Source organism: Balearica regulorum, chromosome Z, assembly GCF_011004875.1.
Source record: "Balearica regulorum gibbericeps isolate bBalReg1 chromosome Z, bBalReg1.pri, whole genome shotgun sequence".
Classification (NCBI taxonomy): Eukaryota; Metazoa; Chordata; class Aves; order Gruiformes; family Gruidae; genus Balearica; species Balearica regulorum.
The window spans coordinates 49,622,202-49,647,623 of NC_046220.1; the positions used below are offsets into that span (position 1 = coordinate 49,622,202).

At 36.1% G+C, this 25,422-nt stretch overlaps 1 protein-coding gene across 4 annotated transcripts in view; it reads right to left on the reverse strand.

Moving 5' to 3' along the window:
* Positions 1 to 25,422, reverse strand: part of DENND4C (DENN domain containing 4C) — a 79,553-nt gene that overhangs the window by 19,716 nt on the left and 34,415 nt on the right. The window contains exons 6-24 of one of the 4 annotated variants that reach the window (XM_075741110.1): positions 23,807 to 24,048; positions 22,897 to 22,963; positions 22,167 to 22,225; positions 20,717 to 20,861; positions 20,190 to 20,365; positions 17,022 to 17,122; positions 15,363 to 15,581; positions 14,187 to 14,332; positions 12,970 to 13,005; positions 12,605 to 12,735; positions 11,633 to 11,723; positions 10,961 to 11,167; positions 10,147 to 10,275; positions 9,243 to 9,387; positions 8,771 to 8,917; positions 6,474 to 6,599; positions 5,530 to 5,670; positions 3,089 to 4,227; positions 1,294 to 1,474 (exon numbers count right to left, since the gene is read on the reverse strand). In XM_075741110.1, coding sequence (XP_075597225.1) covers positions 1,294 to 1,474; positions 3,089 to 4,227; positions 5,530 to 5,670; positions 6,474 to 6,599; positions 8,771 to 8,917; positions 9,243 to 9,387; positions 10,147 to 10,275; positions 10,961 to 11,167; positions 11,633 to 11,723; positions 12,605 to 12,735; positions 12,970 to 13,005; positions 14,187 to 14,332; positions 15,363 to 15,581; positions 17,022 to 17,122; positions 20,190 to 20,365; positions 20,717 to 20,861; positions 22,167 to 22,225; positions 22,897 to 22,963; positions 23,807 to 24,048 — 3,628 coding nt within the window. Of the gene's footprint in view, positions 1 to 1,293; positions 1,475 to 3,084; positions 4,228 to 5,529; positions 5,671 to 6,473; positions 6,600 to 8,770; positions 8,918 to 9,242; positions 9,388 to 10,146; positions 10,276 to 10,960; positions 11,168 to 11,632; positions 11,766 to 12,604; positions 12,736 to 12,969; positions 13,006 to 14,186; positions 14,333 to 15,362; positions 15,582 to 17,021; positions 17,123 to 20,189; positions 20,366 to 20,716; positions 20,862 to 22,166; positions 22,226 to 22,896; positions 22,964 to 23,806; positions 24,049 to 25,422 lie in introns of all 4 variants that reach the window. The other 3 variants (XM_075741108.1, XM_075741109.1, XM_075741111.1) reach the window with 3 other exon arrangements.

Consider the following 25,422-nt stretch of genomic DNA (forward strand, 5'->3'; position numbering starts at 1 on the left):
TGGACTTGATGATCTTAGAGGTCTTTTCCAACCTGAAAGATTCTATGATTCTATACCAAACATGCCATTACTGTGCTTAAGTTTTCCCTGGCTAACATTGCAGTAAAATAAATAATCTTTCTTTGGTAAGTCTGGGTTTTATGGTTATGAGCTTTACCAAGGAGAAGGGGAAACAGATTTGGAATATATTTACCAGAAGAAAATTATTGGAATCAGTTTTAGGAAGCAAAACTATGGGCATTACTTCCTCTCACAAGCCCAGTCAAACTTGCCTAATAAAAAAATCACCACCAGAGTGCCCCAATCATAAAGAAGGCTCCTCTGCTTCTTCAGCTAAAGTTTAGGTTTGTGAACAAATTTTACATATCCTGTTGATGGCTGCCACTCTTTATAGTTAGTTCTTACAACCCTCCTAACTAACTGGAACTAGAACACATCTCGTCATGATTTTGCTAGACAAGGTCAGCTTATGTACAGTCCGCAAGATAGTTCCTCCTCTCTTGATGCAGATGGCTTTATGATAGTCGTGTCATTAAAGTACTGCAAAGAGAGCTAAACTAAACCCACAGCTGGTTCAGCAACACATTTTTCTCAAAATAAGAATCAAATCTAATTGAAGCAAATCTGAATTGAAAATTATTAGATTTACTTCATCCAGTTTTAGAACAGGGGAGAGGGGGTGGAAAGGACAATGACAATTTAGCAGTCATATATTCACCAATGATTTACAACTTCAAATTAAGTATGCATCCAATACCTCCTATTCCACAGTAAATCTGATGCATTTTTTGTGTGTGTTGCTTTATTTTTTTTTGTGGGCTTAAGGCTATGGGGTTGGTTTTGTTTGTTTGGCTTTGCATTTTTTCCCCTCAAAAGATCTGCCCCTGTTAGTTATGCAACTATTTACAGTTCTTGAACACTGCTCTGCTTTTCTTCATTAATATATTAAGAACTTTCAGGGTATTATGACTCTACATAAATGACTATGTGTTCCTAGATACAACTAGTTAGGAATTTTCCTATCACATACACAGAGGAAGTATTTTTACAGTTAAATCCCTGTACTTTTTATCAACTTTTTATACATTCAACAAAAAGAGAAGCATTAGCTATTTGCTACTGCAAGAGAAGAGTATAGAATGGAAGTAAAAATTTGCTTGTACTTATCTTAAGGGCTTGAAATAATTTCAGATTACCATAGTTTCCACTGTTATGAATGATTCACACATAATGGTTTTCCCTGTTTGTTATATTATAAACAAGTTATGAGGGGGAACCAAAACAAAATCTCACCTGCACTGTAATGCTGTCTTCCTGCTTCTCCACTGCTATTGCTGCTGCCAAGACTAGTAGTGCTTTGTGCAAGCTCATTCGTAATTAGCCCTGGGACTCCAGTTCTTGATGATAGATTATCTCCTAAAATATTATCTTCAAAACCAGCAGGGAAGTTAAAGTCTGGTCGATTGGTTTCTTCCTTTAATACAAGAAGAAGATGATTAGCATTTTTGAGTACTTCCAGATTCATTATTTGACTTCCATCTTTATCCTAATAAATAAAGTAGCAGATTAAGACAAAATCCTGATGTAAAATTAGATCTAACATAAATCTACACAACCCCAAAAAGAGCAGATATTGGACAAACTCGAAGGAAATTGGAAAAATGAAAGGCTTTAGTAGTGAAATACTTAGCAGAAGATCAAACTGAGTGACAAAGAGACAAGGATATAAACCTCTTCATAATAGAAGAAACAAGAAAAATGATGCAGAAATCGTGCTTTGTCAGAAACTACACAAAATGAAGGAATTATCAGAAAAAAAGTCTGAGTTCAAGTCATATTTTCAGAATTGAAGACAGGAATGAAACATACCAGCTGCAATGATGCAGCAACAACACAGTCACTAAGACACAGCATGTGACAAAGTATAATAATTAGGATATTAAAAAGGGAAGTTGCAGATGATGTGTCATTAAACAAAATTCTACATAATAGGTCAGTATAATAGAAAGGAACAAAGGGAGAACCTAGGTCATAGGAAAAAAAAACCCTCAAGAGAGAAACCAAACCAGTGAGTTTTGATTGTCACAGGCAAAATCTGCTTTAAGAAAAAAAAAAAAAGAAAAAAAAAGAAAAAAGAAAAAAGAAAAAAAAAGAAAAAAGAAAAAAAGAAAAATGTTTGGTTGTTTTGTTGGTTTTTCTTAATGTCATAGAAAGGACCCTATAAGTAACAGCAATTAAATTTGTTTCCATAGAAATAAAGACAGTTACCTTTCCCCTTTCCCACCTTTCAAGGAGGTTGGGGAAAGAAAGGAGAATTTGAAAAAGGAAACAAGAATCTATCTTAACAGCCTGAAGGGGGGGGGGACAAAAGATCCTTAAAGCCACCAGATCAAGGGGTTAACTGGATCAAGCGGAGGCCTTTCTAAAAGAGAAAGCTATATCTGGAGGCACAATAACAAGACGTATACGTAAAGGAGGAAGTTACAATATTCATCCCTCCATCTCCTCTTCCATTTGTATCACTATACTCTGAAATGGTTTACTCTGAAAAAGACGTTGTTAATCAAGTATGCTCACCCAAGAACCATAAAATTTAGTTTCCAAATTCCTGATGACTGAATTTACTAGATCTCAGGTTGTCCTTTACTACTTTCAACTTTAATCCTCACCAACCTGTCTTCTTAGGTTTGTGATTTGTTTTCACAACTTTTTTCTTATTTTTTTTTAAAATAAGACAGGCAGTATGACATTATTTAGGACGACATAATTTTGATCTTACTAGGGTTTCTTGGTGCAGTTTCTTTTAACATAAATAAAAAGATAAATAGATAAATAAGTGGGGGGATGTTGAGAACAAAGACTCAAAGTTTAAAAAAGTTTAATGCATCAAGATCACTTAATTTGCTTTTGTGTGAAAAGTGTTTTTTCAATGACAGAGGAAAACTCTGCCATACATAAAATACAATTTTATTAGCTAATAAATGTCAATACTTAATAAAAAACACCATCTCATGAAGCAATCTTCTGGACACAGAAGTTACTCCTCTAACTTTGTCTCCCCAAATTTTTCATCTTGAAAAACACTTGCCTCATCGTCTGAGTAACTATATGCTGAAGTTACAACTCCCCACATCTTACTGGCCACACTGGCAGCCTGCTTCATGCCTGATTTCAGAACATCCATTTTTGGTCCAGACAGTATATTGTCTAACTTCAGATTGGATAAAGTTGTTACGACGGATCCTAATGAGCCATGTGGAGAAGAACGACCAAGTCCTGTCAAAGATGAAGACCGCTCCTTCTGAACTCGTGGGTGAGTTTGTTGCTTTGGTCGTCCAGTGAATGTTTTGGATCTGGAAACACAAGGACTTCTCCGATTTTCGTAAGACTTGGGGGATGGCAGGATGGGATCCAAAGGCAGGCTTGACCTCCTTTCATGGGAGTGACCAAGTGTACCAGAGACTTTTGCTTTTGTATCTGGTTTGTGCAGTTCCATGCTGGGAAACTTACTACCCAATGGGTTCTTCAGATTCATGTAACTCTCTATTTCATCTGCCAAATTACGTGCTGCAACTGGTGACATCAACTTTTCCTCAACATCCTCTGGATGCCTTGGTTCCATGCTGTCAGTAGCCAGCAAAGATAAAGGGTCCAAGCCTACTTCAACATCTTCCCTTTCAATAGGCTTAACAACTCCATAAAAACTATTCCTTTTAGTAGTTGCATCTTTGGATTCTGGTTTCTGGTTTTTGGACTCAGCTGACTGTTCAGGGTTCATGTCTTCCACTGTGGTCATGTTTTCATCTCTCCCATTCTCAAGATGCTCCTGCCCTTCCCCAGGTTCTTCCAGCACTGGTGAAGACCTACGCTCCAATCCCCAGTCACTCTCATAAGTGCCACTTATGCCATGAACCTGCTGGTCAACAATACTTTCGAAGCTGTGGGATTTATTCATATGACAAGGTGAAGTTTTGGCCCCAGACAAAGCTGCTGTTAGGATCTTGGCATCTGCTCCCATCATTATTGCCATTTCTTTAGAATGCAAGTCCAAGCTGCCTTTTTTCAGCAGCATTCCTGCTCTGCTTTCACTGCTAAAACTGCAGCTTCTCTCCGAAAACAGTTTCTGTCTCTTCTGTCCTTTTTCACTTGTTTTCTTAGGAGAAACATCACCAAAGACTACATCTTCAACTGAATCCTGAGTTATGAACAGTGGGCTAGAACCAGTTTCTAAAAGAGAAAAGGCATTAATATGGTATCCATAGCCACCAAAAATGTTTATTTTCTGAGATCATGTAAAATCTCCTTATCTCCTTACTGTGAGAAGACTGGGAGCATCACAATCTCATGTTATCCATTAAGAAGTTACACTAGTATTACAACTTATTTTACTTGCTGCAAAGGCATTCTGCAGATTGAAAATGATCTGCTCTTTGACTCCCTGAAGTCAAAGCCTTTTATGGCTTCTACCTCCTTTCCTTGTGCCAACACTCAGCAGAGAGTAGGTACTACATCCATGAACTAAAGGAAAGTATGATTATAAGTAAAGATTGCTCTATTTATTTTTTTCCAGAGCTATATTCACAGATCTATACATTAAACTCCATAGTTCATTCTGGTTCTGAAAAAAAATCCAACTATTGTGTGTGTTTGCACAACACTGAAGCATTATTTTGTTTATGACACAGTCATATTTAGAAAAAAGCTAAATTTAATTTAGCATGTGGAAGATATAAACTCATCTTATAAATCTATTACTCCTATTTCCTCAGGGGAATTGGGAATTTATCTTTCATAGAAAGCTGTGTTAGCTAGGCAAAAACCTCCATCAGTACAGGAATTCTACAATATTAGAATCCCAACAGAGGACTCTCTGTACTGTATTCACTGCTGGAAGATGTTTGAGTCTCACATTGATGCTGCTTCTTCACTAGTTATCAGCTCTCATAATTGCCAGAAACTGAGCAACTTCTTGTCTGAGACTCAATTCTTTGCTATCAACTTACACTGAAGCTGGACTGCATTGCCTTAGACAAGTACAAGGCATAAAGGCAGAAAAACAAATGAGCCCCAAGATTCGGCTTTTATATATTCACAAGTCTTCCTCATCAGAAAGCTCCAGATATGTAATTAAATTCTGTATGGCACAAAGACAACCTGCACTATTGCCAGGTTATAGAATGGCAATGTAAGCCAAAGGAATAAAGAGACTTGTCCAAGGTCAGCAAGGTTTATGTGACAAAATCAAGAGTAGAGACCCTAATTCTCTTGGTTTTCTAGTACATTACTGAAACACTCTCAGTGCGGGACAGGGAAAATCTTGATTTCAATTTATCCAATGGTGATTTTCAACCTTATAATCCACAGGTTCCTTCTAAGTCACCTGCAAAGGATAATGGTGGAAAGCAAATGTGGTCCAAGGTACCTGCTCCTCAAATAAAAGTTTTGTTTCTTTTCATAGCATGAAAAAGACTGCAAACCACTATAGCACAACAAGGACTTTGGCAAGCTCTGTTTCACCCAATGACTCACCAGCACTGTTTTTCCTCCAACTGCTATCAAAAATGCCAGATGGAACTTTCACGATACTGTTACCCCAAGCAGGTGGGTCTGTTGGACTGTGAGTTTCTATATTCAGCTGTTGTTTTTCATCAGATTTCTCAATACAAACCTCTACAAGAAAGAGAATGTGAACTTTAGTTAATTTAACTAAATAATTTCATTTGCACTGTCATAGAAAACATACACTCAGACACTGTTGAATTATGTAATTACAACCTAAAGGATTAGTACTACTAGGTACTGAGCATTTCCTGGAAATAATACCGAGACAGATGACAGTAGACAGTATTACGCAGAGACTCCTTAGCTGTTCAAAAGGTTAGAGCATATGCCAATTTCTTGCCTTGGTATTTTTAACTAACCTAAGTAGGGGAGGAACAGCAGTTCTCAGATTTTCACGCAGGACTTATTTGTCTAATAACAGCTATAGATGCCTTAACTCACATTAAGTATCTAGTAACACAGATATGAAACAGATTCAGTAATTAGAAAGACAAAATACAGAAAAACTAAGGGCAAAATCTGGATAGAAGACAAGAGATTACCCTATTTTCTACAGCTGGGAAGTGCTTGTAGGAAAAAGTAGTATCTTTTATTAGGTCCACTGGTACAACTAAAAAATGGGTCAAGTTTTCAAATATACAAATGAGAGGAATGGAAATCAAAATACTGTGCCCACAGCACTTGTCCAGTTTTTCCAGCTATATTATATTTGTCTAATAAAAGGCTATTTCTACCTACATGTATTCCACTGCTATTATCTAGGGCACAGAAGTACTCCACCACATGTCATACAGTCATATTTTGACCTTGGCAATGTTACGAATTCAATACATTAAGTATTTGTGGTATTCTAACGCATGAAGCAGATTTATTACAAGAAGCTTTCATCAGTGTAAACATGCATACTTAACCTCCTACTAGGTCTTCCGCTTTAGAAGAAATATCTTTCTCTACTTGTGTTTCAGTTGCATGAAGACTATCCCCATCATCTCTTAAAAGTTCATCCTTGGATCCATAGCCCTGGTCTGACTGACCACCTGTTTGAAGAAATACAAAACACATGCCTCATATTTGGTTTTGTTTCCTAAATTTGTATTTCAATAAGAAAATAAAAGAAATGAAAATAATTTGTTTCATATTTTGTTTCACCAGAACAGTTCATAGTGAGATCACCAAAATGCCTAATCTGTGCACAATCTACTTGGTGATGCTGACAGCAGAGATAATTAGGCTATACAATACAAATTTACTTTTCTAATTATTTTATTAAATACAAGTTATTTCCCCAGGAACACTATAGTGACTACTCTTAATGCACTGTATCTCCTTTCATTCCTTTCCCTTCTCATTAGCATGAAATACTTCATTGCTGGGCAAGCTAAATTCTCAAATGCATGTACAAAAGGAATTTAGACAAGCACAACAGTAATTGAGTAAGCTTCTAACAATGAATACATCCCTGAAAAGAACTGTACCATAAACTGTGCTACATCTTTGTGCTATAGTTCAAAGTATAAAATGTAATAGAAAAAAAAAAAATCTAAAAAGTCTGTTCCTCCGGGATACCAGTTAAACTTGACAGCTGTAACTTTTTAGAGTAGTCCAAAAAGTTTGCCACAGGTAACAACCCAGAAAGACATTCTTCTCTTTGTTAATTTTATCTGAAGTGCTGCTGTATATGTAAAAATACAGAAATACTATATGGGACATATCCCACAGCCACATGTTAAACAAGATTATTTATATGCCTTAGACTACCTAATAGAATAAATGACAGTATTTAAAATGATCAAAGGGTAAGTAAGTTATTGAGCAAGAAAAGTATTAGGAAGCTCCATAAAACTTGAGTGACAGCCATAATTTATCTACAATACCGTTTATTTTACCAACAAAGAGCAAACATGCAAAACATAATAAAACTTAAAAGTCTGACTATCAATCAATAATTACATTTGGCTACGATCTTAAAAACCTTTTATATAGAAGACTAAGTTCTGATATTCTTCCATCCTTATTTTCTTTCTATCATTTCAATAATGTTAGTATCCCTGCTTTACACAGAAGTGAAAACACCCTACTGATAAATGGGTGAATTACCTGCAGAAGTAACATTCAAGGGTAGAAATAATGCATACGTGCATCCAAGGCTTCACACCATATAAGTCTGCACCCCACACCGTGAGAGCCAAGGACAAATGCGGCACCCAAGAGACAGCAAAGAGCAAAAAGCAAAGCAACAAAGAGCAGAGAGAAGGGAAGTTCAGTCATCTAGGCAGGCATATCAGATGAAGCACAGGCATCAGACTCAAAGTTCTCTTTACAGAAAGGCTCAAGATATTAAAAAAATGAAGAGTGTACAAAAACTATTTGTACATTAAGTTTTGAAGTACACACAGAAAGGAAGTTTAGTTAAGACTGTGCACAGGTAGGATGTAATCAGTACTACAGTAGATATGAAGAACCATGAATTTTGTCTTGCCACCTCAAATGATTAACTTCCTGTGCACTCTTTTTACTCCAGTTTGTCTGGAATAGGGCACACCACACTTAACACAGAGTTTTTCTCCAGCTTATCACCTGTCTTTCCATCCCCAGGGTGTCTCATAAAGACTGTATGACAAGGTTCTGATATTGTCTATATTTATTTCCAATTTTAGCAACTACTATTATAAAGCTTGAATATGGCCTTTAAAAGGATAGTTACGATACTAATTCCAGGAATGCTAATTAGGCCTTTCCGGATTACCATCAAGGAGAAACCTTTTAAAGTGTTAGCTTCTAATCACCTCAGCAACTTTCACTCCTTTCTTTTAATGTAGAGGAAGGTTTTATTCACACAGACTATCATTTCTATGAAAAAATGACAATACGCCAAAATTTAACAGAGTTATATGTCAGAGGCTTCATATATTTTCTGAAGATTAGCACAAAAAAGTGAGGTTCATGAGACCATAGCAAGACATTTATTTTAACATAGCAGTACTTCTGCTCCTGTTCACTCTAAACTAAAGAAGAAGCATGATCTGCAGTAAAGGAGCAATATTCAACAACAATTTACTTCTTTTTCTTTATGTAGTTTAACTCCATGCTTCCTTCTCTACAGCCTCAAGAGGGGAAGGTAATAGTTGTGGAGGGGAAATCAACACGAGACTAGAAAATCTAGCCTTTTGGGGGACTGTTAGTAGTGAAACCCAGCAGAATCTAGTACCTGTGCTAGAGTGATTATCAATGGAATCAAGCCTGACTAAGTCACGGACGAAGAGAGTGTGCTCCCCACTGTTAGCATCATTAGAACTATCCACGCTACCATGGCTCACCATGTCCCCATCACTTCCACCCGTGGTACTCCGCAGAGCTAAAGACATGAATGAGAGCTGGTTAGTAAGAAAGGATTTAACTTCTAGGTTTTTAAATAAATCTAACCTCTTCAGACACTAGTAAATACTTTTGCTTGCACATATAAAATGAGAATATGAAATTCTGGCAATAGAATTCAGACAATTAATTCTTCAGTGTACGAAAGACATTCTGTTTCAAGCATCAAGTTGGCAATTATCAATTTTTACACACGTAAGGAAAGATTTTCCATTTGTAAAAGCCACAAAGTTAGCTGCAATCCCTCAGAAAGCATGTCATGCTCTTGTTCAGCAGAAATACATCCATTTCAACTAACTTATTACCTGATATCACAGGTACTCGCAGGCTCTGCGTTGATTTCTTTAAGCACTGCCTAAATTGTGCTGTGCCACGAACTACATTTCGTACCTTTGTCCACAGGAATATGCCACTGCGGTTACTGCTAGGCCAAGGAGACTCTAAAACTGCCTACAGAAAGAGACATTGCAGTAACAAAAAAAGTAAGAAAGTTACACTAAGAAGCACAATACAGTGAGAAGCTTTTGTTTCCATACTCAAAAAAGGCATTTCCTGTCTACTATGGGAAGAAGGAGAAATATTTGAGTTGTTATGAACTGTTTCCTTTTATGAAATGTTTCCTTTTACCCCACAGCTCTAGATACAACAGGTGACAACAAAAAATGGATCAAGATTTCTTTAAGTAAACAAGGTGGGGTTTTTTCTTACTTATATACTTCAGTAGCAACAGAAGACTATAGTAGCACCTCTTTTCAAATTACTTTACATAGTTTACTAAGAAGTTTTATCAGCATATTAGAGGAACTTGGAAGCAAGGAAAAGAGGGGGAAGCTACTTCAACTAGCCTAATTCCAGCCTTCCTCCATCTTGGATCCTACTACCTTAAAGGATACACCTAGGAACAGATGGTTTTGACATGGAAGCACTAGACAGGTTCCAAAACTTGGAAATGGAAACACTATAAATGTGTATTTCAACAGAATTTTTGATTAGACAAACAGTACATAAATGTGAACTTAACAGTGCAAAACCATACAGTGTAGATCCCGTGAACCATAAGCATGTCCAAAATGATTGCTTGCCTAACAGAATCAGCAAATCCAAGTGAACAGTTGGAAGAAACAATCTTCAAAACATGCTACAAGACAAGGAGAGTGACAACAGGAAGAGAAACATTGGTCAAGTATGCCTTGTCAAGACTTCTCTTACCTTATTGTAATAACCATAGGTGATGGCATTGGGCTGTATTCCAGCATTTTTCATTTCAAAGAGGACTCTCACAGCCTGAACTGGCTGACCCCACAGTCCACAGAGCTGCATTACAACTCTGTAGCAGACCTGACAAGATACAGAAAAGCATAATTGTACTGATGACAAGTATTTTGAAACAGCTTAAGCTCTTCCTCGATTTCCAACTTTTACACATGTTAAAGAGAAAGCCACGTGGGACCAGATACTCAGTACATAACACTCAACAGCCAGAAGAGGGAGCAAGAATTAAACAGGAAATCACAGGAGCTGAAATAACATCAGCAGTCGCACTGTTGAGAATGCTGAATTTTTTTTCCAGTCGGCTCTTCTGTTTGCAAAATAAAGGAGGGAAGGAAACGCCCATGCATAAAGCAGGATAACTTGTTGCTGTGAGCCTGTCAACACTACTGAAAGAATGGTATGCTGCACGCAAACTCATTATCCCTTCAGTTCAGTAAGGCTGCAAAACATTAATTCAAAGTGCATTTTAAAATAATAGGGATATTCAAGAGCTTCCTTCTTGAAGTCTGGGAGAAGAGTAGCAACACTAAGTTGGAGTACGTGACTCAGCTGACACTACGCTGGTGATGAAAAAGGAAATGAATTTCCAGCTGCCCTAGTTAAAGCAGACTTCTTTGAGATCATTTCACAGTGGCTTTAAAACAGGTAAAACTGTAACTATGCTTAACCTGGTGGTGGCAGTGAAACACACTATATTTGCACCTTGTCTTCTATTCTATGTTCATGGTAATGTTTTTTTATTCACACTTGCCTCATCTAGTGGTTCCACATCAGTTTTCCTCATTTTAATTAGAACATCGTATGCCTGCTGCAGTGCTTTGACCTTGGGATGTGCAACTCTGATGTAGGCTGGCAGACAAATAAACCACAGGCTGTGACTATGACTGAAGAGACACTTAGCCCACTGTGGGGGGCTTACGTAATATTTCTTGGCTAATTTATGGGCTGTTTTTATCTCCTGTAAGGATGAAACAAAACAAAAAAGCAGACAAACGATGTAACATCCTGAATCTAGAAGCCATTACTAACACACATGCTGGCTTCTTTAAAGTAAACATTTAATAATAAAGGAAAAACATTTAACTAAAGCTCCCTTCTTACCACTCTTTTATTAAGGCTCTCTGCAAGCAAAAACTAGCATCGGAATTAATCCTCTTTTTTATTTTTCCTCCTCATTCAAGCATTAAGTTCCTTTTGTTTTATGCTATAGTCTAAAGCTTACAAATGGGTTTGAAAATAAACTGTAATCTCAGATACTAATTTGTTTATTTATTGCCCTCTGTGTCTTTCACAAGTGTTGATTCTCAATAGTTTCAAATACCTAACAACATTAACCTATTGCATAAATAGGTACTGTCAATTCTACCAAAAAACTTCATATCTTTCAGTGTTCACACAGTGATTATGGTAAGACTCATCTGACCTGTTTTGTCCTCTTTGCCATGAGTGCTGGACTATTTGAAATGCTGCTTCCAGCTGGGTGTCTGCTGAAGGAGAGCTTGAGCTCCTGTGGCCTGTCAAAGAGCTTGAAATCTAGTCGTGGGAAGTTTTTATAGCTATATAGATAATAAAAAAAAAAGACAAAAAAAAAACAACCAGAAAAGAAAAGCTTTTCACATACCTGCTGACAGCAGGAAAGCCATACAAAGGCAACTTGCATGCAAAGAACTGACAAACAGGAGAATAAAGAATCAGGGCGGGGGGGAAAGGAAAGAAGATAGCAAGATCATTTTAGTCTTATTGACAAAGATATCACAAGAAGATGCCTGAGATAATGGAAACAAGACCCAGACCACCATCCATATATCATGAGGTCAGGGAAGCACAGGTGATGATTAACAAGGACAACAGTTGGAAACAGAACCTTCATGACCTTCAAGAGAGGCAGGAAGAAAAAAAGTCATGTCCAGAGTGTCTGAAACTCCACACCTTCTGCATAGGGCTGAAAAACCCTGAATGAAAGAAGTCTGAAAAGTGGAGTGGGTGTTCTGTCCCTTTGGTTCATCAGCTGCAGGTCAAAAGTACTGGGCAGATCTATTACCCACCCCCTGCCATTCCCACTGTGAAACAAGGTGCACTGCAGTTGCTACAAAATACACATAAATGGCTCAAACAGGAAGAAAGTCACTAAATACATGTAGAAAAGTATTACTATAAAGTTGGCAAGAAGTTACTGAAAAATTAAAACCAAAATCCACATGCCCTCAAACATACGCACACACAAAACACTGAGTTCTAGAGCTTCAGAAACTTACCAGAATCCAGGCAGTTTGTGTCTTTTTAAAGATTCTTCTGAACATTACATTAAGGCAAGTCTTGCACCAAGATGGAACATCTGCTCTGCTTAATGTCATAATCATTCTAGTTTCACTACATGTGGCTGTTTAAATTGTACCTGTATTTAGGCACTCGGTCCTGTCCGTCATCAGCAGGAGGTTCTGGTGGCATTATGAACACTGTGTGTTCACTTTTTTGTGACTCATCTAGCTCAATCAATCGTGCATCTTCAACAGAATCTACATCAACCTGGAAACAGTTTGTACTCTAAGTACAGAGTTTGGTTTTGGGATAAAATATTCTTTTTAATATTAATTATGTTAGTATATGTAAAATATATTTAATATACACTGTATTTTATTATATATAATATATAAAATTAATTATATTTGTTCTAATTACTCAAATATCAAGTCCATAGCCTTGTCTTTCCATTTTTGTTTCACAATCACATATCTCTAAACATTTTGAAGGACAAAGTACCTTGTCCCCTTTTTCTGTTCCTTTATCTGGAAAGAGCTGGGAAAAGAGGAAAAAAAAAAAGATTAGACTTTCTTCTCAAGTAAAAAAAATCCTAAATAATTCTATTAAATCTGTGTCATTTACTTAAATATTAAATAACACTAAATTTTCATATTACTGTAGGAGCAATTAATCTCTTTTTCAAATACTTCCTTTGCTGAAAGTAAGAAAATGCAGTAATCAGCATGCTTTCAATCTGTTGACATTATTTACTAAATACAAAATCCTAAATCTATCAAAGGAAAGTGCTTTCATTGAGTTTAATTGAAAGAAACTGCTGCTTTGCAGGTATTTTCAATATGACAATTTAAATATGCAACACATTAACAACCTGCAATAATATCAAATTATTAACAATATTAAACAAGGTATACTCTAGATGTATACTCTAGATGCATACTCCATACTCAGCAGAAAGAAAAATAAAGGCAAAGAAACTTTTAAATACTTATTTTATGGGCTGTTTATGAGTGTTAATTTGCTCAGAATCAATATTGACTCAAAGACTTATAAGAACTTGGTATGAAAATGAAGGTTCTATCCAGAAAGAATCATACATATACACCTTAAAAAAATACATATAATTATCTAGCTCCTAATTTTTTTTTTTTGTGAACCTGGCATTTTGCAGATGAAGGTATAAACTCAATAACCCATCTGGACCAGAATCATGCTGAAGAGACTTTGTTTCAAAAAACAAGAATGGGTGACAGCAATCTTTCTGGTACAAAATACAGGCAACAAAAGGGGACCTTGTCTACAGAAATCAGTTTTGACCACAAGTGGAGCACTAGGCATGTTTTTGTGTTTTAAGTTTAAATCGTGTGAAAAAGAACAACAATGCAGATGACCACTGGTAGATAATTCCACACTAGAGGGAGGGTGATTAAAGGGAAGGCACAGATGGCATTGTGCTAAAGTTTCAGCTACTGGTACTTCCACATTATCTTATAGCTTGACATCCTACAGGGCTTCAATGAAAGTTTCCTGCATCAGCACAGAAAATGATGACCATTGAAGAAGATGAAAGAAGAAAATGACGTGGCAATAATCACCAAGAATTCCAATCCCTCAAAGCACTTGCAGGAGAGGGTAGCTACCTTTTCAACTAAAAACCAAGACAATAACACAAAATGAACTGAAACATATAATTAATAGTATTGCTACATGTTTTTCACCTTTTCTATGCAGTCATCAAAAAATGCCAAGCCAGTATCCTTGTCACTCACAAAACTGCACTCTTCAATAAAGCGGCTGAATATCTGTGTTTTGGTGAGATGTGTGTAGAACTTTGTATAGGCACGGTCTCTGCTTTTTAAAAATCCTGGTTACAAAAAGGAACACAAAACTAAATACCAGTTATGAGTTCCATAACAAATTAACATATAAAGTGTCAACAAAAAATATTTAAAGTGCTAATACATACAGTATTCGCTTTATCAATAAAAACAACTACTAATCTCTAACTTGCATTCAGAAGACTAAAATGACAGCTCTTTTTTTTTTAATTATTTTTCACCACATTTAACAATACTTGGTAAGCAATCACCCCCATGTAGTCTGCTCACTGTGTTAGTTGACATTTTGTGCAAGAAGGAGATTATGACCTCATACAAAAGCAGACATATTTAACAGTTAAAACAATACTAAAATAAAAATTATATTATCCTAAGAGGTGATGGGCGTGAAAATATTTAAGACTTTCCAAACCTTTGACTAAAAATCTCTTCTCAAATCGCTCTTCCAATAAAAAAAAACCCCAAACAAAAGCTAAAAAAAAAAAAAAAAATCAACAAACCCAAACAAAAACCACCAAAACCAACCCTAAAACATCACCATCACATACAAAGAAAACACCTGTAACATTTTATCTAGCATTCAACTCATGAACAGATCTGAAAAGTTAAGGTGACAAGATGCGGAAAACAAGATGACCTTTGCTGACTATTGTTTTGTTACCTTTCTGATCTCTGCCCCGTTCTCTATTACCTTCCCATTTATACCAAGAACATTACTTTGTACTGGGCTTCTGGCATTTTTGCTCTGCACAAATTGAGAAATATTCTGTCATTCCCAAGAGCTGCCCTTACTAAATACACCATGCAGAGAGTGCATCATGCTACTGAAACACAGCTTTTCTAATACCAGAGCTACTGCAAAAATTGTAGTTCTATGTGCATAAATTCATGTTCTAATCAACTTGGAATAGTTTAACATTATTCAATTGCAATTTTAAATATTGCCAAGAATTGTACAACCAAAGAGAAATTTGACCTTTTAAAGTTAAGTAGCTCCTCAACCCTGAAGTTGTAACAGTGCCACTGCTATCAGCAGCTGGTTTTCCTCACCCTCACCTTGATGATCAAACAAGGAATCGGCAGCAGTTGCTTTCTTTGAAGGCGCCTGCGTGATTGGCTTGAGGAATGTTCTGTAACCCTTTAAAATAGATGCCATGAAACGGAGAAAAGCTTCCTGGATCTCCATTTCAAGTTCTATCATCTTCTTCTGCCAGGAGAAATCTGCCTCTATAGGAGTCATTTCCACTGCAGAGCCTTCTTGAGTTTTCCTGTGTACTAGCAATGAGCAACACATACAATCCTGTATTAAAATTCAGTGCCTTCTAGCAGGTAACTTTCGCAAGACACTGAAGACAGATCTTTCTTTTTTGCCCATATTCAGAAATGACAAACACTGAAATCCTGTGATTATTTCTCAATTGATCTGGCCCATATAAAAAGCAAGTTACCACAAGAGTTGATTATGTGTTTGTCCAACTCATCTAGCCCTCTGGGACATAAAATGAGGAGGATCTCATTGACAGTAGTCTTTCAGTAATGTATCAACACAAATATGAAGGACCATGTTTTCCCTGTTCTGAAGACTGCACATCTAGAAAGAAAGAGCCTGAAACTATTTTTTCTAATCAAAATTCTAACAGTTTAGTGCACCAAAGGGTAGGAACAAGTAGATGACATTCAATCTTGTACTCTTAAAAAAACCCCAGTAGCAGGTACTACTGAAAATTATAGTTCCATGCTTTTTATTATAACAAAAAAATAAATTATTGTAATATATTTATAGAAATATAAATAAATATCATAACATATCTATTATAATATTCCCAAACCAGAAAAACTATCTATCTAAAAAAGATGACTGGTTCTGCTCAAGTTAAAACTAGGAAGCAATTCTGTATTAGGTAGATTGCATGACATACCCTGCTAATAAAACCAAAAGAAAAGTTGAGGTTTTCTAATAGATGAAGTAAAGGCTATCTGGGAAAAAAAAAAAATCATACAAAATTGAGGCATGATTAAATTAATGTAGGTTTCTGTTTCCACAATTTACAAATTTTTTGTATCTTGTATAGCTATAAGGCTATTATTGTCTCCTTCTCCAAAATGATGCAACCTAACATACTCTAAACCAGCTTACCTTAAAGACCCTATCTACAGTCAGAAAGAAGCAATACCTGAAAACTGCTAGGTCAGCTACAACTTTCCTCTTACCTGTCCAAGTCACTAGGCTGAAGATGGTCAGTCTTCCTTTTCGACAGAATACTTTGTCAAAATTTAGCTATTAGATTATTGTTGTAGAAAAGAAATTAGAATCTGAGACATTCAGCAGTATCTGCACAATAGCTGAGACATTCAATATTATTTTACTCATATCCCTGTTTCCGCTATTATTTTTGATCAGAACTGTGAATATTGTTTTATGTGAAGATCCAAACAGTTTTTAGCTGAATCTTTGTTTAAACAAAATTTAATCATGAGTAAAGGCTAAAAAAAGCTCCAATTTTAAGAAGTCACATCAAAGAAAATAAGTCTAAAAAAATTTCAGTAATTCACACTACATATGATAGAAAGAAGTCCTTACATCTATATATAAATTATAATTTAAGACTTGTAGGTATGGATCAGAAAATTTAGTAGTTTTCTTTGAATATTGACTTTCCCTGCCTTAGGCAGTTTCTGTTCTTATCCCTTCCCATTTTATTTTCTATATTTCACCTGCTGCCAGCTGTGGGTGCAGTTTCTTTAAGGTGCTAAGCAGGCTTTTACATGGCTTCTTAGGAAACTGCTTCCAGTTGGTGTTCTTCTTATCATCTGATCTAAAACACAGGGAGGAAAAAAAGGGTATGTAAAATACAGACCATATGAAAAACAATAGCTTCCATAGCCCTAAGTCGCTTCATTTTCAGAACGTGGTAACTAAAGAAAAAAAGAAATTATTTTGAAAAGAAATCTTGACACTGTCCCTATTTGCAAAAAATAAAAAAATCAGAGTAACATAATTCAGAATTTCATTTCCTCAGATACAAAACTGCATAAATTGAGTTATGAGTAGAGTTTTCTCCAGTCTGTAAGGAGGATTTGCATTAAGATTTGATTTAGACTTTTTAGCTTAAGTTTCACTTAGCTGATTTCTCTTTCAGATTTTTTATTGGTCTTGCTAATATAATTTAAGCACGCTAATCTGTATGTGATTACTATGCCAAGTCTATACTACCATAAACCTGTCATACTGCTACTGATAGAAATAAAGGTAGTTTGGAATACAACATGAACTTGTTACTGCAAAATGTTGGAAGACCAGTCTGGTAGCTTTATGATCATATGGTACACTGCAACATGTCTATGGCAACTCAGTTCCAGCTTCAATCACAGGCTAGCAGGGACTAGGAAGATTGGGAATTCCATTCGCAGTTTGAAAATTATGTGGTTTATTAAGCAATGGGGTAAACTGGCCTAAAGGAATGCTCATCTTTGTTAGAAGGACAATGGGTACAACGCCAGATCTTGTTTAAGCAGTTGGATGTAAACAGAGAGAAAGTAGGGAATAAATCCTGAGAACTCCTACGCCTCTTTCTGGAAGGCAGAAAGTGGGGAGAATTGCTATAACAGGGAGTACAACAAACCTTGTGGACACAAGACCGAATCAGTTCTTAGTATCCGAGCTGATGCTGTCACTGCTTGTTTCGCACTTTGCATCAGGGAAATGTTCGTTCAACTACTATTTGCTCAACTGGCATTGACACAGAACTATCTTAGGAAAGAAGCCAAAGTTTCAGGAGTTAAACAAAAAGCATGCTTACGGATGCCTTTGCCCTTTTCCCCACCATAATGGCATGCCTATAAACAATGTAAGTGGTACTGTTCCAAAAACGCAAGGAAAAAAATCCTACTATAAAAAAATCAAACAAACGCTCAATCTTTGCCCTAAAAAGGCTACTTTTCTTAACCAGCTTTCAATGTTACTTTCACAGAGATAGTTAAAAAATCCAAAAAAAGGCATTAAAGAAGATGCTGAATGAATAAAAGACCTTCAGTATTTTTTGGCAGTAAATAAAGCTTCATTCCATTATAAGACAGCAGCAAATTAGTGTCTTTCTAAAAAGACACTAGACAGACTGATGTACTAGAAAATATTGAATTTTTCAAATGTTATTCTTCTATTATGCAGTTTTCTGAAGTTGCCACAGAAATAAAGAGGGGTAGAAACAGATGTGAATAAAATAAAATGGAACATTAATCTTTATGCACTAATAATGTAGTATTTTAGAATTCTGCATGAGTATTTTAGAATTCTCCATGGATCATGGAGATTTGAAAAATATCCTTATTTCCAGGTTAAAAAAGTTTTACAATGCAGGTACCAACATCTCACATTTACCTAAGTCAAATGTTATCAGAAGTCAAATTCCTCTGGAAGTCAAATAAGTGGTACAGATGAGATATATGCCAAACGGGCAACAAAAAAGATCAACTAACTATTGAAAGAGAAATAATAGAGACTTATAAGACATGAAAGAAAAGGTACAAAAATCTTTCCAGCTGAGTGCCTCATTAAGAGGTCAGCCACTGGTAGATTTTTAGTTTAGTAATCAATCCAATAAGGCTGGTACTTGGTCTTTCTAGCAGCCATCCAAACAGAATCTTGACATCCTTATCTTCCTGCTAAATCCCCTGTTTCTATCTCCTTTATTTTTCTGCAACCCAGTCTTCAACTTCCATTCTACTTATGAACAAAACCATTCAGGTATTTTCACTGCAAATTATCTTCATATAAACAAGCTATCTTCCTTGAGTTTCTTCAATACATTCTTCTTTACAACACCTATTATAATTATTCTTTTGCTGGCATAATACTTTGATATACAGTGATGAAAATGCTTTTTGCAGTGTTTTTAATGGGGACCTAGAGGAAGCAGAGAAAAAATTAAACAAAATCTGCTCCATTGTTTACTATTTCCTTTGATGCTACCAGTAAAACAAAGCATTTCAGTAAAGAAAACATTTGCTTCAGTAAAGGAAGAATCCTTTTAATACAAGGAAAATCAAGAAAGCATTCAACTGGACCATAGATCAAATGACTAATTATAACTCAAGCTAGTAAAAACAAAGGTCAAGAGTTAAAAAGTGACGTAAGATGAAGTAAAACTATATTTTCACAGAGAAAAGATGTGCAGTTTATTTAGTGATGTTTGCCCTCATCTTGAACTAGCTTAAATGCCTCTTTCTATCTAATCTATCTAATTATTTAAAATGGAAAGGTAATTCATAAATTTACTAAACACCTGAAACAACTGAATTTTCAGTTAGATATTTTCATTTAGATAAATTACGGAGAAACAGAAGAGTTACTCTGAATTAGCATTGCTTCAAGAAGGTGCAAAGAAACTGTTCATGCAACACCTTCAATTTAAGAAAAACATTAAAGATATAAAAACTAAATGAAAATATTTTAGATGGAATGTAGTCAAGACACCAAATTTTGCTTGATTGATCTCACCAAAAATTTAGCCCTTGTAATTTGAGAAAAATTTCTTTATTAACACTAACATATAGTGCCCTCAGTGCAAGACAGAATCAAAAGCTGTCATGAAGGTTCCTAAAGCACTCATCTTCATACCAATAATCATTGAACACAGGCAAACCAAATTCAATTGTTATTAAATTTATAGCAACATCTACATCACTTTTTTATAGGCAGCACCAAATGTCAACCCTTGAAGTAGGAAGTTTTGATTTTGCTATGCAGCATTAGAAATGACAAAAAGAACAGAGGACATTAAGAAATTAACCATATTGTATAAAACAGTGTTTAATAGTTTATCTCCTGAGCATTTCAGCAATCTCTCCTTCTACAGATAAATGTAAAAACTCCATAGAACTTACATGTACACCATGTTTGTGTCTAAGTCAATGCACACAATATCCTGCGGTGGATCATACAGATCAAAGTATCGTGAATCAACTCCAACAATAAATGGAAGAGGTGCACTGAGTACGGTGGCCAGAGACAAAGGACAGAGAGGGATATATGGACATTGCCACTGAAATGGAAATATCATCTGAAGGAAAAATTAAATTAAATCAACACATTAAAACAAGACAACAGACACTGTACAATAAAAACCAAGAAGTTACATTCAGCAAGTTGAAACAAAATTGCTAAAAGCCTTGTAACACTGTCAGAAAACAGTCTTCAAGTTTGATCACTTATTCACAGCATGTCTTTTGGTTATCTATGCAAAAATGTTGATCATTCTAATAGTTCTAATAATAAGACATGCTGGATACTTTAACTAAATGGGAAAAACAATTATTTAGTGCATCAATCATTTTAACTTAAAGATGCCTTGTAACAACCGCGCAGTTTGAACTGATTTCTCTCACTGCTGTACAGAACGTTTTGTACTTACAGCTACTACAGCTTCAGCAACTCCTGTCAACACAGCTGGTCTAAGAGAATGGAGGAGGATCTTGCCTTCTAGTAATACAAAGAGTAACAGAGTGGCACAGTTTTCCGGTCCAAGATTCATGAGCAGAGTGCTAAAGTTTGCTCCACTAAGGGGTGGATGGGAAGCGGGAAGAGAATAAGATTGTTACAGGATTTAAAAAAATAAATAAATAAGAAAAATCACTACTATCAAACTTCTGACAACTGGGACCAACTAGTTAAATGGTGCTAATATTACCTCACATCAAATATCTATCTATCTATCTAATAGCTATCACCTCAATATGAGGCTTGTACTACCACAAAGAAACCCAAATTCAAATTCTACTGCTAAAGAAACACATGCTATACCATGCTACTGCTGAGTTTGTGTTGTTTATGGCACTCTCTCATACATGCACAGGCATCCTGTCTTCATAACAGTAAAACTGAACTGATTCACACCTAATCCAAACATAAATAACACTAATAGTTCTTATGATGGGTTACCTCAGACAAAAATCATGAACTAGAGTATCCATTTGATCTTAGAATCGCCGCATCAAATTCAAATATTAGTCAAGTAAAATCGTCATACTGATAGCAACATGCCTGTAGTTTCTACAGTTTAGACTCCATTTCATTTGTTTGGACTGTAAACATTTAGGAATTGTAATGACATCTGTAAGAGCACAGCGGTGTAAAATCTGTCATTAGAAAAGTGCTTAGATGTTACTTTCCAGTTTGGTGGCTGACTGCAATTTTTCACTTAAGAGGCTGTGCAACAGAAGTGATTAAACACGAGATTCTTTTGCACACAGAATATTATATGATAATGTTTGGGGAGAGGGTGTAAAAAAAGAATATTTTGGGGTTTAACTGAAAACTAAACCAAAAATCAACAAAACCATCTAAACAAAACCCCATGTCACAATCATAGGGAACTCCAACCCAGAAGATGAAGGCAGTATCCACAGAGACTGTATCAATCTTCAAGCACAAATACCAATTCCGAATTTCCTTAATGTTTTCACAGTTGTGCATTGACTGATTTCACATAACTGCTTGATGTAAATGTCTCTCTTGGATCCAACAAGGGAAAAAAACAAGACAACAAACAGTCTACCTATGCAATTAAAAAAAAATTTGCTTACTACATAGGTTCTGAAAATACAAGATATTTAAATACATATATTTTTTCCCTCACAGCCTGCTGCTTCTTTCTTCAGAGTTCCTACAGAAATCTGGCAATTCATCTTTATTTCAGGATAATTAGTGATATTATTCTTCCACAAGGGACAGGTCTATGTCAAAAAGACAACACTGTATAATCTTATAAATGTGTATTGAGCTTTTGGCTTCCTCCTATGACTCACTCCTATTTGCCTCTGAATTTTTCAAGTAGCATACATTTAAAGCATTAATAATGATACCTTAATGGCAATGGTGTAGAAACTGGCTGAGACAATACTAATGCATCATGGGCAGAAAGCTGAAACACATAAAGCAGTATATGATTGATATGGACAACTCCAAAGTCAATACAGTGTAATATTCCAATATGAATGTATATCCATAGTCTCATAAACTGCCTGGCAGACAGAGTCACAACGTCATGCAAGACACGCAAATCAGACACAATCTTTGAGACTTGTATTCACTAGGTCAACAGAACTTGTATTAGTCACTGAAACAATTCTCAGAAGTTACAGGAAGTTGTGACTCAGTGTTGGACATGTAACTGCTGCTGGGTGATTAAGCAGAGAACCACAAGAGACAATGCCCGGGGGGACTAACCCTTGACCCACAGCAGTGGGTGGAAAAGTGAGAGAAAGACAGAAAACAAACCACCCCCTCACTGAGGTAATTCAAATGGTGCCTATAAAATGAAAAAGTAATATATAGCAGAAATTTTGAAAGTGCAAGTAGGACACTGCTGCCATCTGCACCACCTGAAGTCTGAAAGAGTCTCCGTTTCTAAGTTACCCCAGATTTCTATTAATGAAAGAGAAGGCCAACCCATACATCTCCTCCCCTCCCCTTTCTAGCACATGGGTATTCAAAGCTGAGTAAAAGGCCTAAAAGAAGAAACCAGGCTTTCAAAAGCAAAAAAGAGGGTTTGCCATTATTGTATCTAAAAATGTAAGCAAATGTTTTGCTTACCTGCACAAGAATTCTTGGCCTTTGTGGTGAAGGGAAAGGTATGTTGTGCATAAAATGGGATACATACCTGAAAAGAAGACAATATGTCAGAAAACCAGCAGGCACTAATCAGCAACTGAAAACAATGTTAATCACATTTTGGAATTACTATGGTACCATATTTTAGCAAGGCTGTTGAGATTTATTTACTGTTTTTATAAGTTTAAGAGCCTATTTATGCAAATTGAAAGAAAGAAGCTCCATTCATTCGCATGTCATGCATGAAAATTAATACTGGCAGCTTCAGATATGTATGGAACAGATAAGAACACAGTAGCATTTAGGCAAGCTATTTCAAATCCCAGGCAGCCTAACCCCATTCTACAGAGTTTCTAATGAGGCTTAGCTATGACAAACTATATACTTCACTGCCAGACATCTAATACAGTTTTGAAGGTAACACCATATTTCAGCAAACTTTTAGGACCATGAAAAGCATCCTCTACTGAGTTTACACACACATACAATCTGCATTAGTTGCAGTGTTTGGAAACAGACACAGATACTCATTGCTAACGCACAGAGTCTATGAGCTTATACTTATTAACCTAAAATGCAGGACTGCAAACATTAGCATGTATGTTATAGCTCAGCCTTTTTCTGTGTTTGACACAGTTAAGAGAAAGGTAAACAGGCTTGACATACTCTAACAGAAAAGCCACAGTAAAATACAGTTCACTTTCCTGGCACTGCAAGAGCCACTATTATTAAACAGAAGCAGCAATAATTTCTATCAGTACAACATAAACTATGCAGTGCAAGCAAGAGGATGGAGCAAATATACCAAGTAAGTGTGACTAGTATAAATCACATGACTTCTTGAACTGATATAACTACCTTCCAACATTAACTTGAAAAATGTTTTACATACTTTTCAATGGGAAGAAGATGAGGTCCAGAGACAGAGAGTTTGTAGATGAACATAAGAAATTTTCTAAATGCTTCAAAGAAAGGCCAATGTGAGAGAAGGCAGATGCATTTGTTGGAATTGATGGACTTGGAAGTAACCACTTTCCTCTCTACAGCTGTCACAAGACCCAGCTGCAATTGTTGTCTTTCTGTTAGCAGCTCCCGGGGATAAGGCTCATAAAACTGAATAGCAGCACCATAAACCTAAAAGATGAAGAAAAACAGCTGAGCAGGCCCAGTATTTAACAGGAGATTGAGTTAGAAGTTTTGAAGCATCCTTAAGACTTTGGTGGTTGCACACACACTACAGTGCTTTTGCTAGTATCTTGTGAAATCACTTTCATTTACGTAGTATACACAAAGTATCCTTATAAATGAAACACTTTGGACTCCTGTGCCTCTCTCCCGCTTTTTCATTGCACTTTCCTCAAAGTATTCATACTCAGTAAATTGAAAGGGAAGGAACCAAACTGCATGCTATGACAAAACCCTATCCATTAACTGCTATGGTCAAAAAAACCCCAAAACCCCACCTCATGAAATGCTTGTATTCAGCAAATTCCCCTATAATTATCATACTAAACAATAAAATTATTTTAGCTTTGACTTCACTCATTTTATAAAGCTAAACAGCTACTGACCTTTTCTAATATTCCTTCCTTACTTGTCAGGGTTTCATAATAATTCATTTATTCTGGCAAGCTTAGCAAAAAGACAACAGGAAAAGATAGATACCAGAGCATACATTCTCCCTGAGTAAAATACTGGCAGCTACTGCATTCCTACTTGCAAAAGAAGTATTAATATATCGGAGAAAAACTTCTTTTGTGGTTTGGAAATGGAGACGTATATAAATTTCACTGATAGGGGACTGAGGCAAAGTAGAAGTTGAGCTGTTACTACTAACAGAGCCAAACTGCTGTTCATTAGTCACAGACAGCTAATCACATGTTACAATCAAGCCTCCTTGCTTCATCGGGTATACCCACAATCCTGTAGTCTCTGTGTAGAGCAGACACAGCCTTTTCACATGTGGGCTGAGTCATGCAACACGTTTGTGGTGCCCGTGTGTGCTGGCGGCCTTATACAGATTCAGCAGACGTTTGGTGTTCTGAATCTACCACTTAACGTGAATCCAGAAGGATCACTGATCTCAAGAGCTCATCAGCTCTTCAGAGCCTTTCACATGCTACCTCTCAGCACATACTTTTCCTTTCCCTGCCCTGCTGTTTTCTGGTAACTGTTTTCTTATTCACACACATAGATATCTACAGACCCCAATTACACAAATTCACACACAAGTGGCTTTTAAGGCAACCATAAGAAAACCATCAAAACTTCAAAATTGCTAACACATGTGGTAAGTGAACATCTCTTTAACGTAGGCCATGTTTCCATTCCCAGATACTTCTTACTTGAAAGAACAGGGAAATCCATGTGCTGTGAGTTTTGGTTTTGTTAAGTGTACAGTTCAGCTTACATGGGACTAAACAACACATGCTCCTCAGCTGTTTTCTGTTTTAGTTTACTTCTGTCTTATATGAAGGCTTAAGAAATAAAATTTTCTAAGGAAAGTAT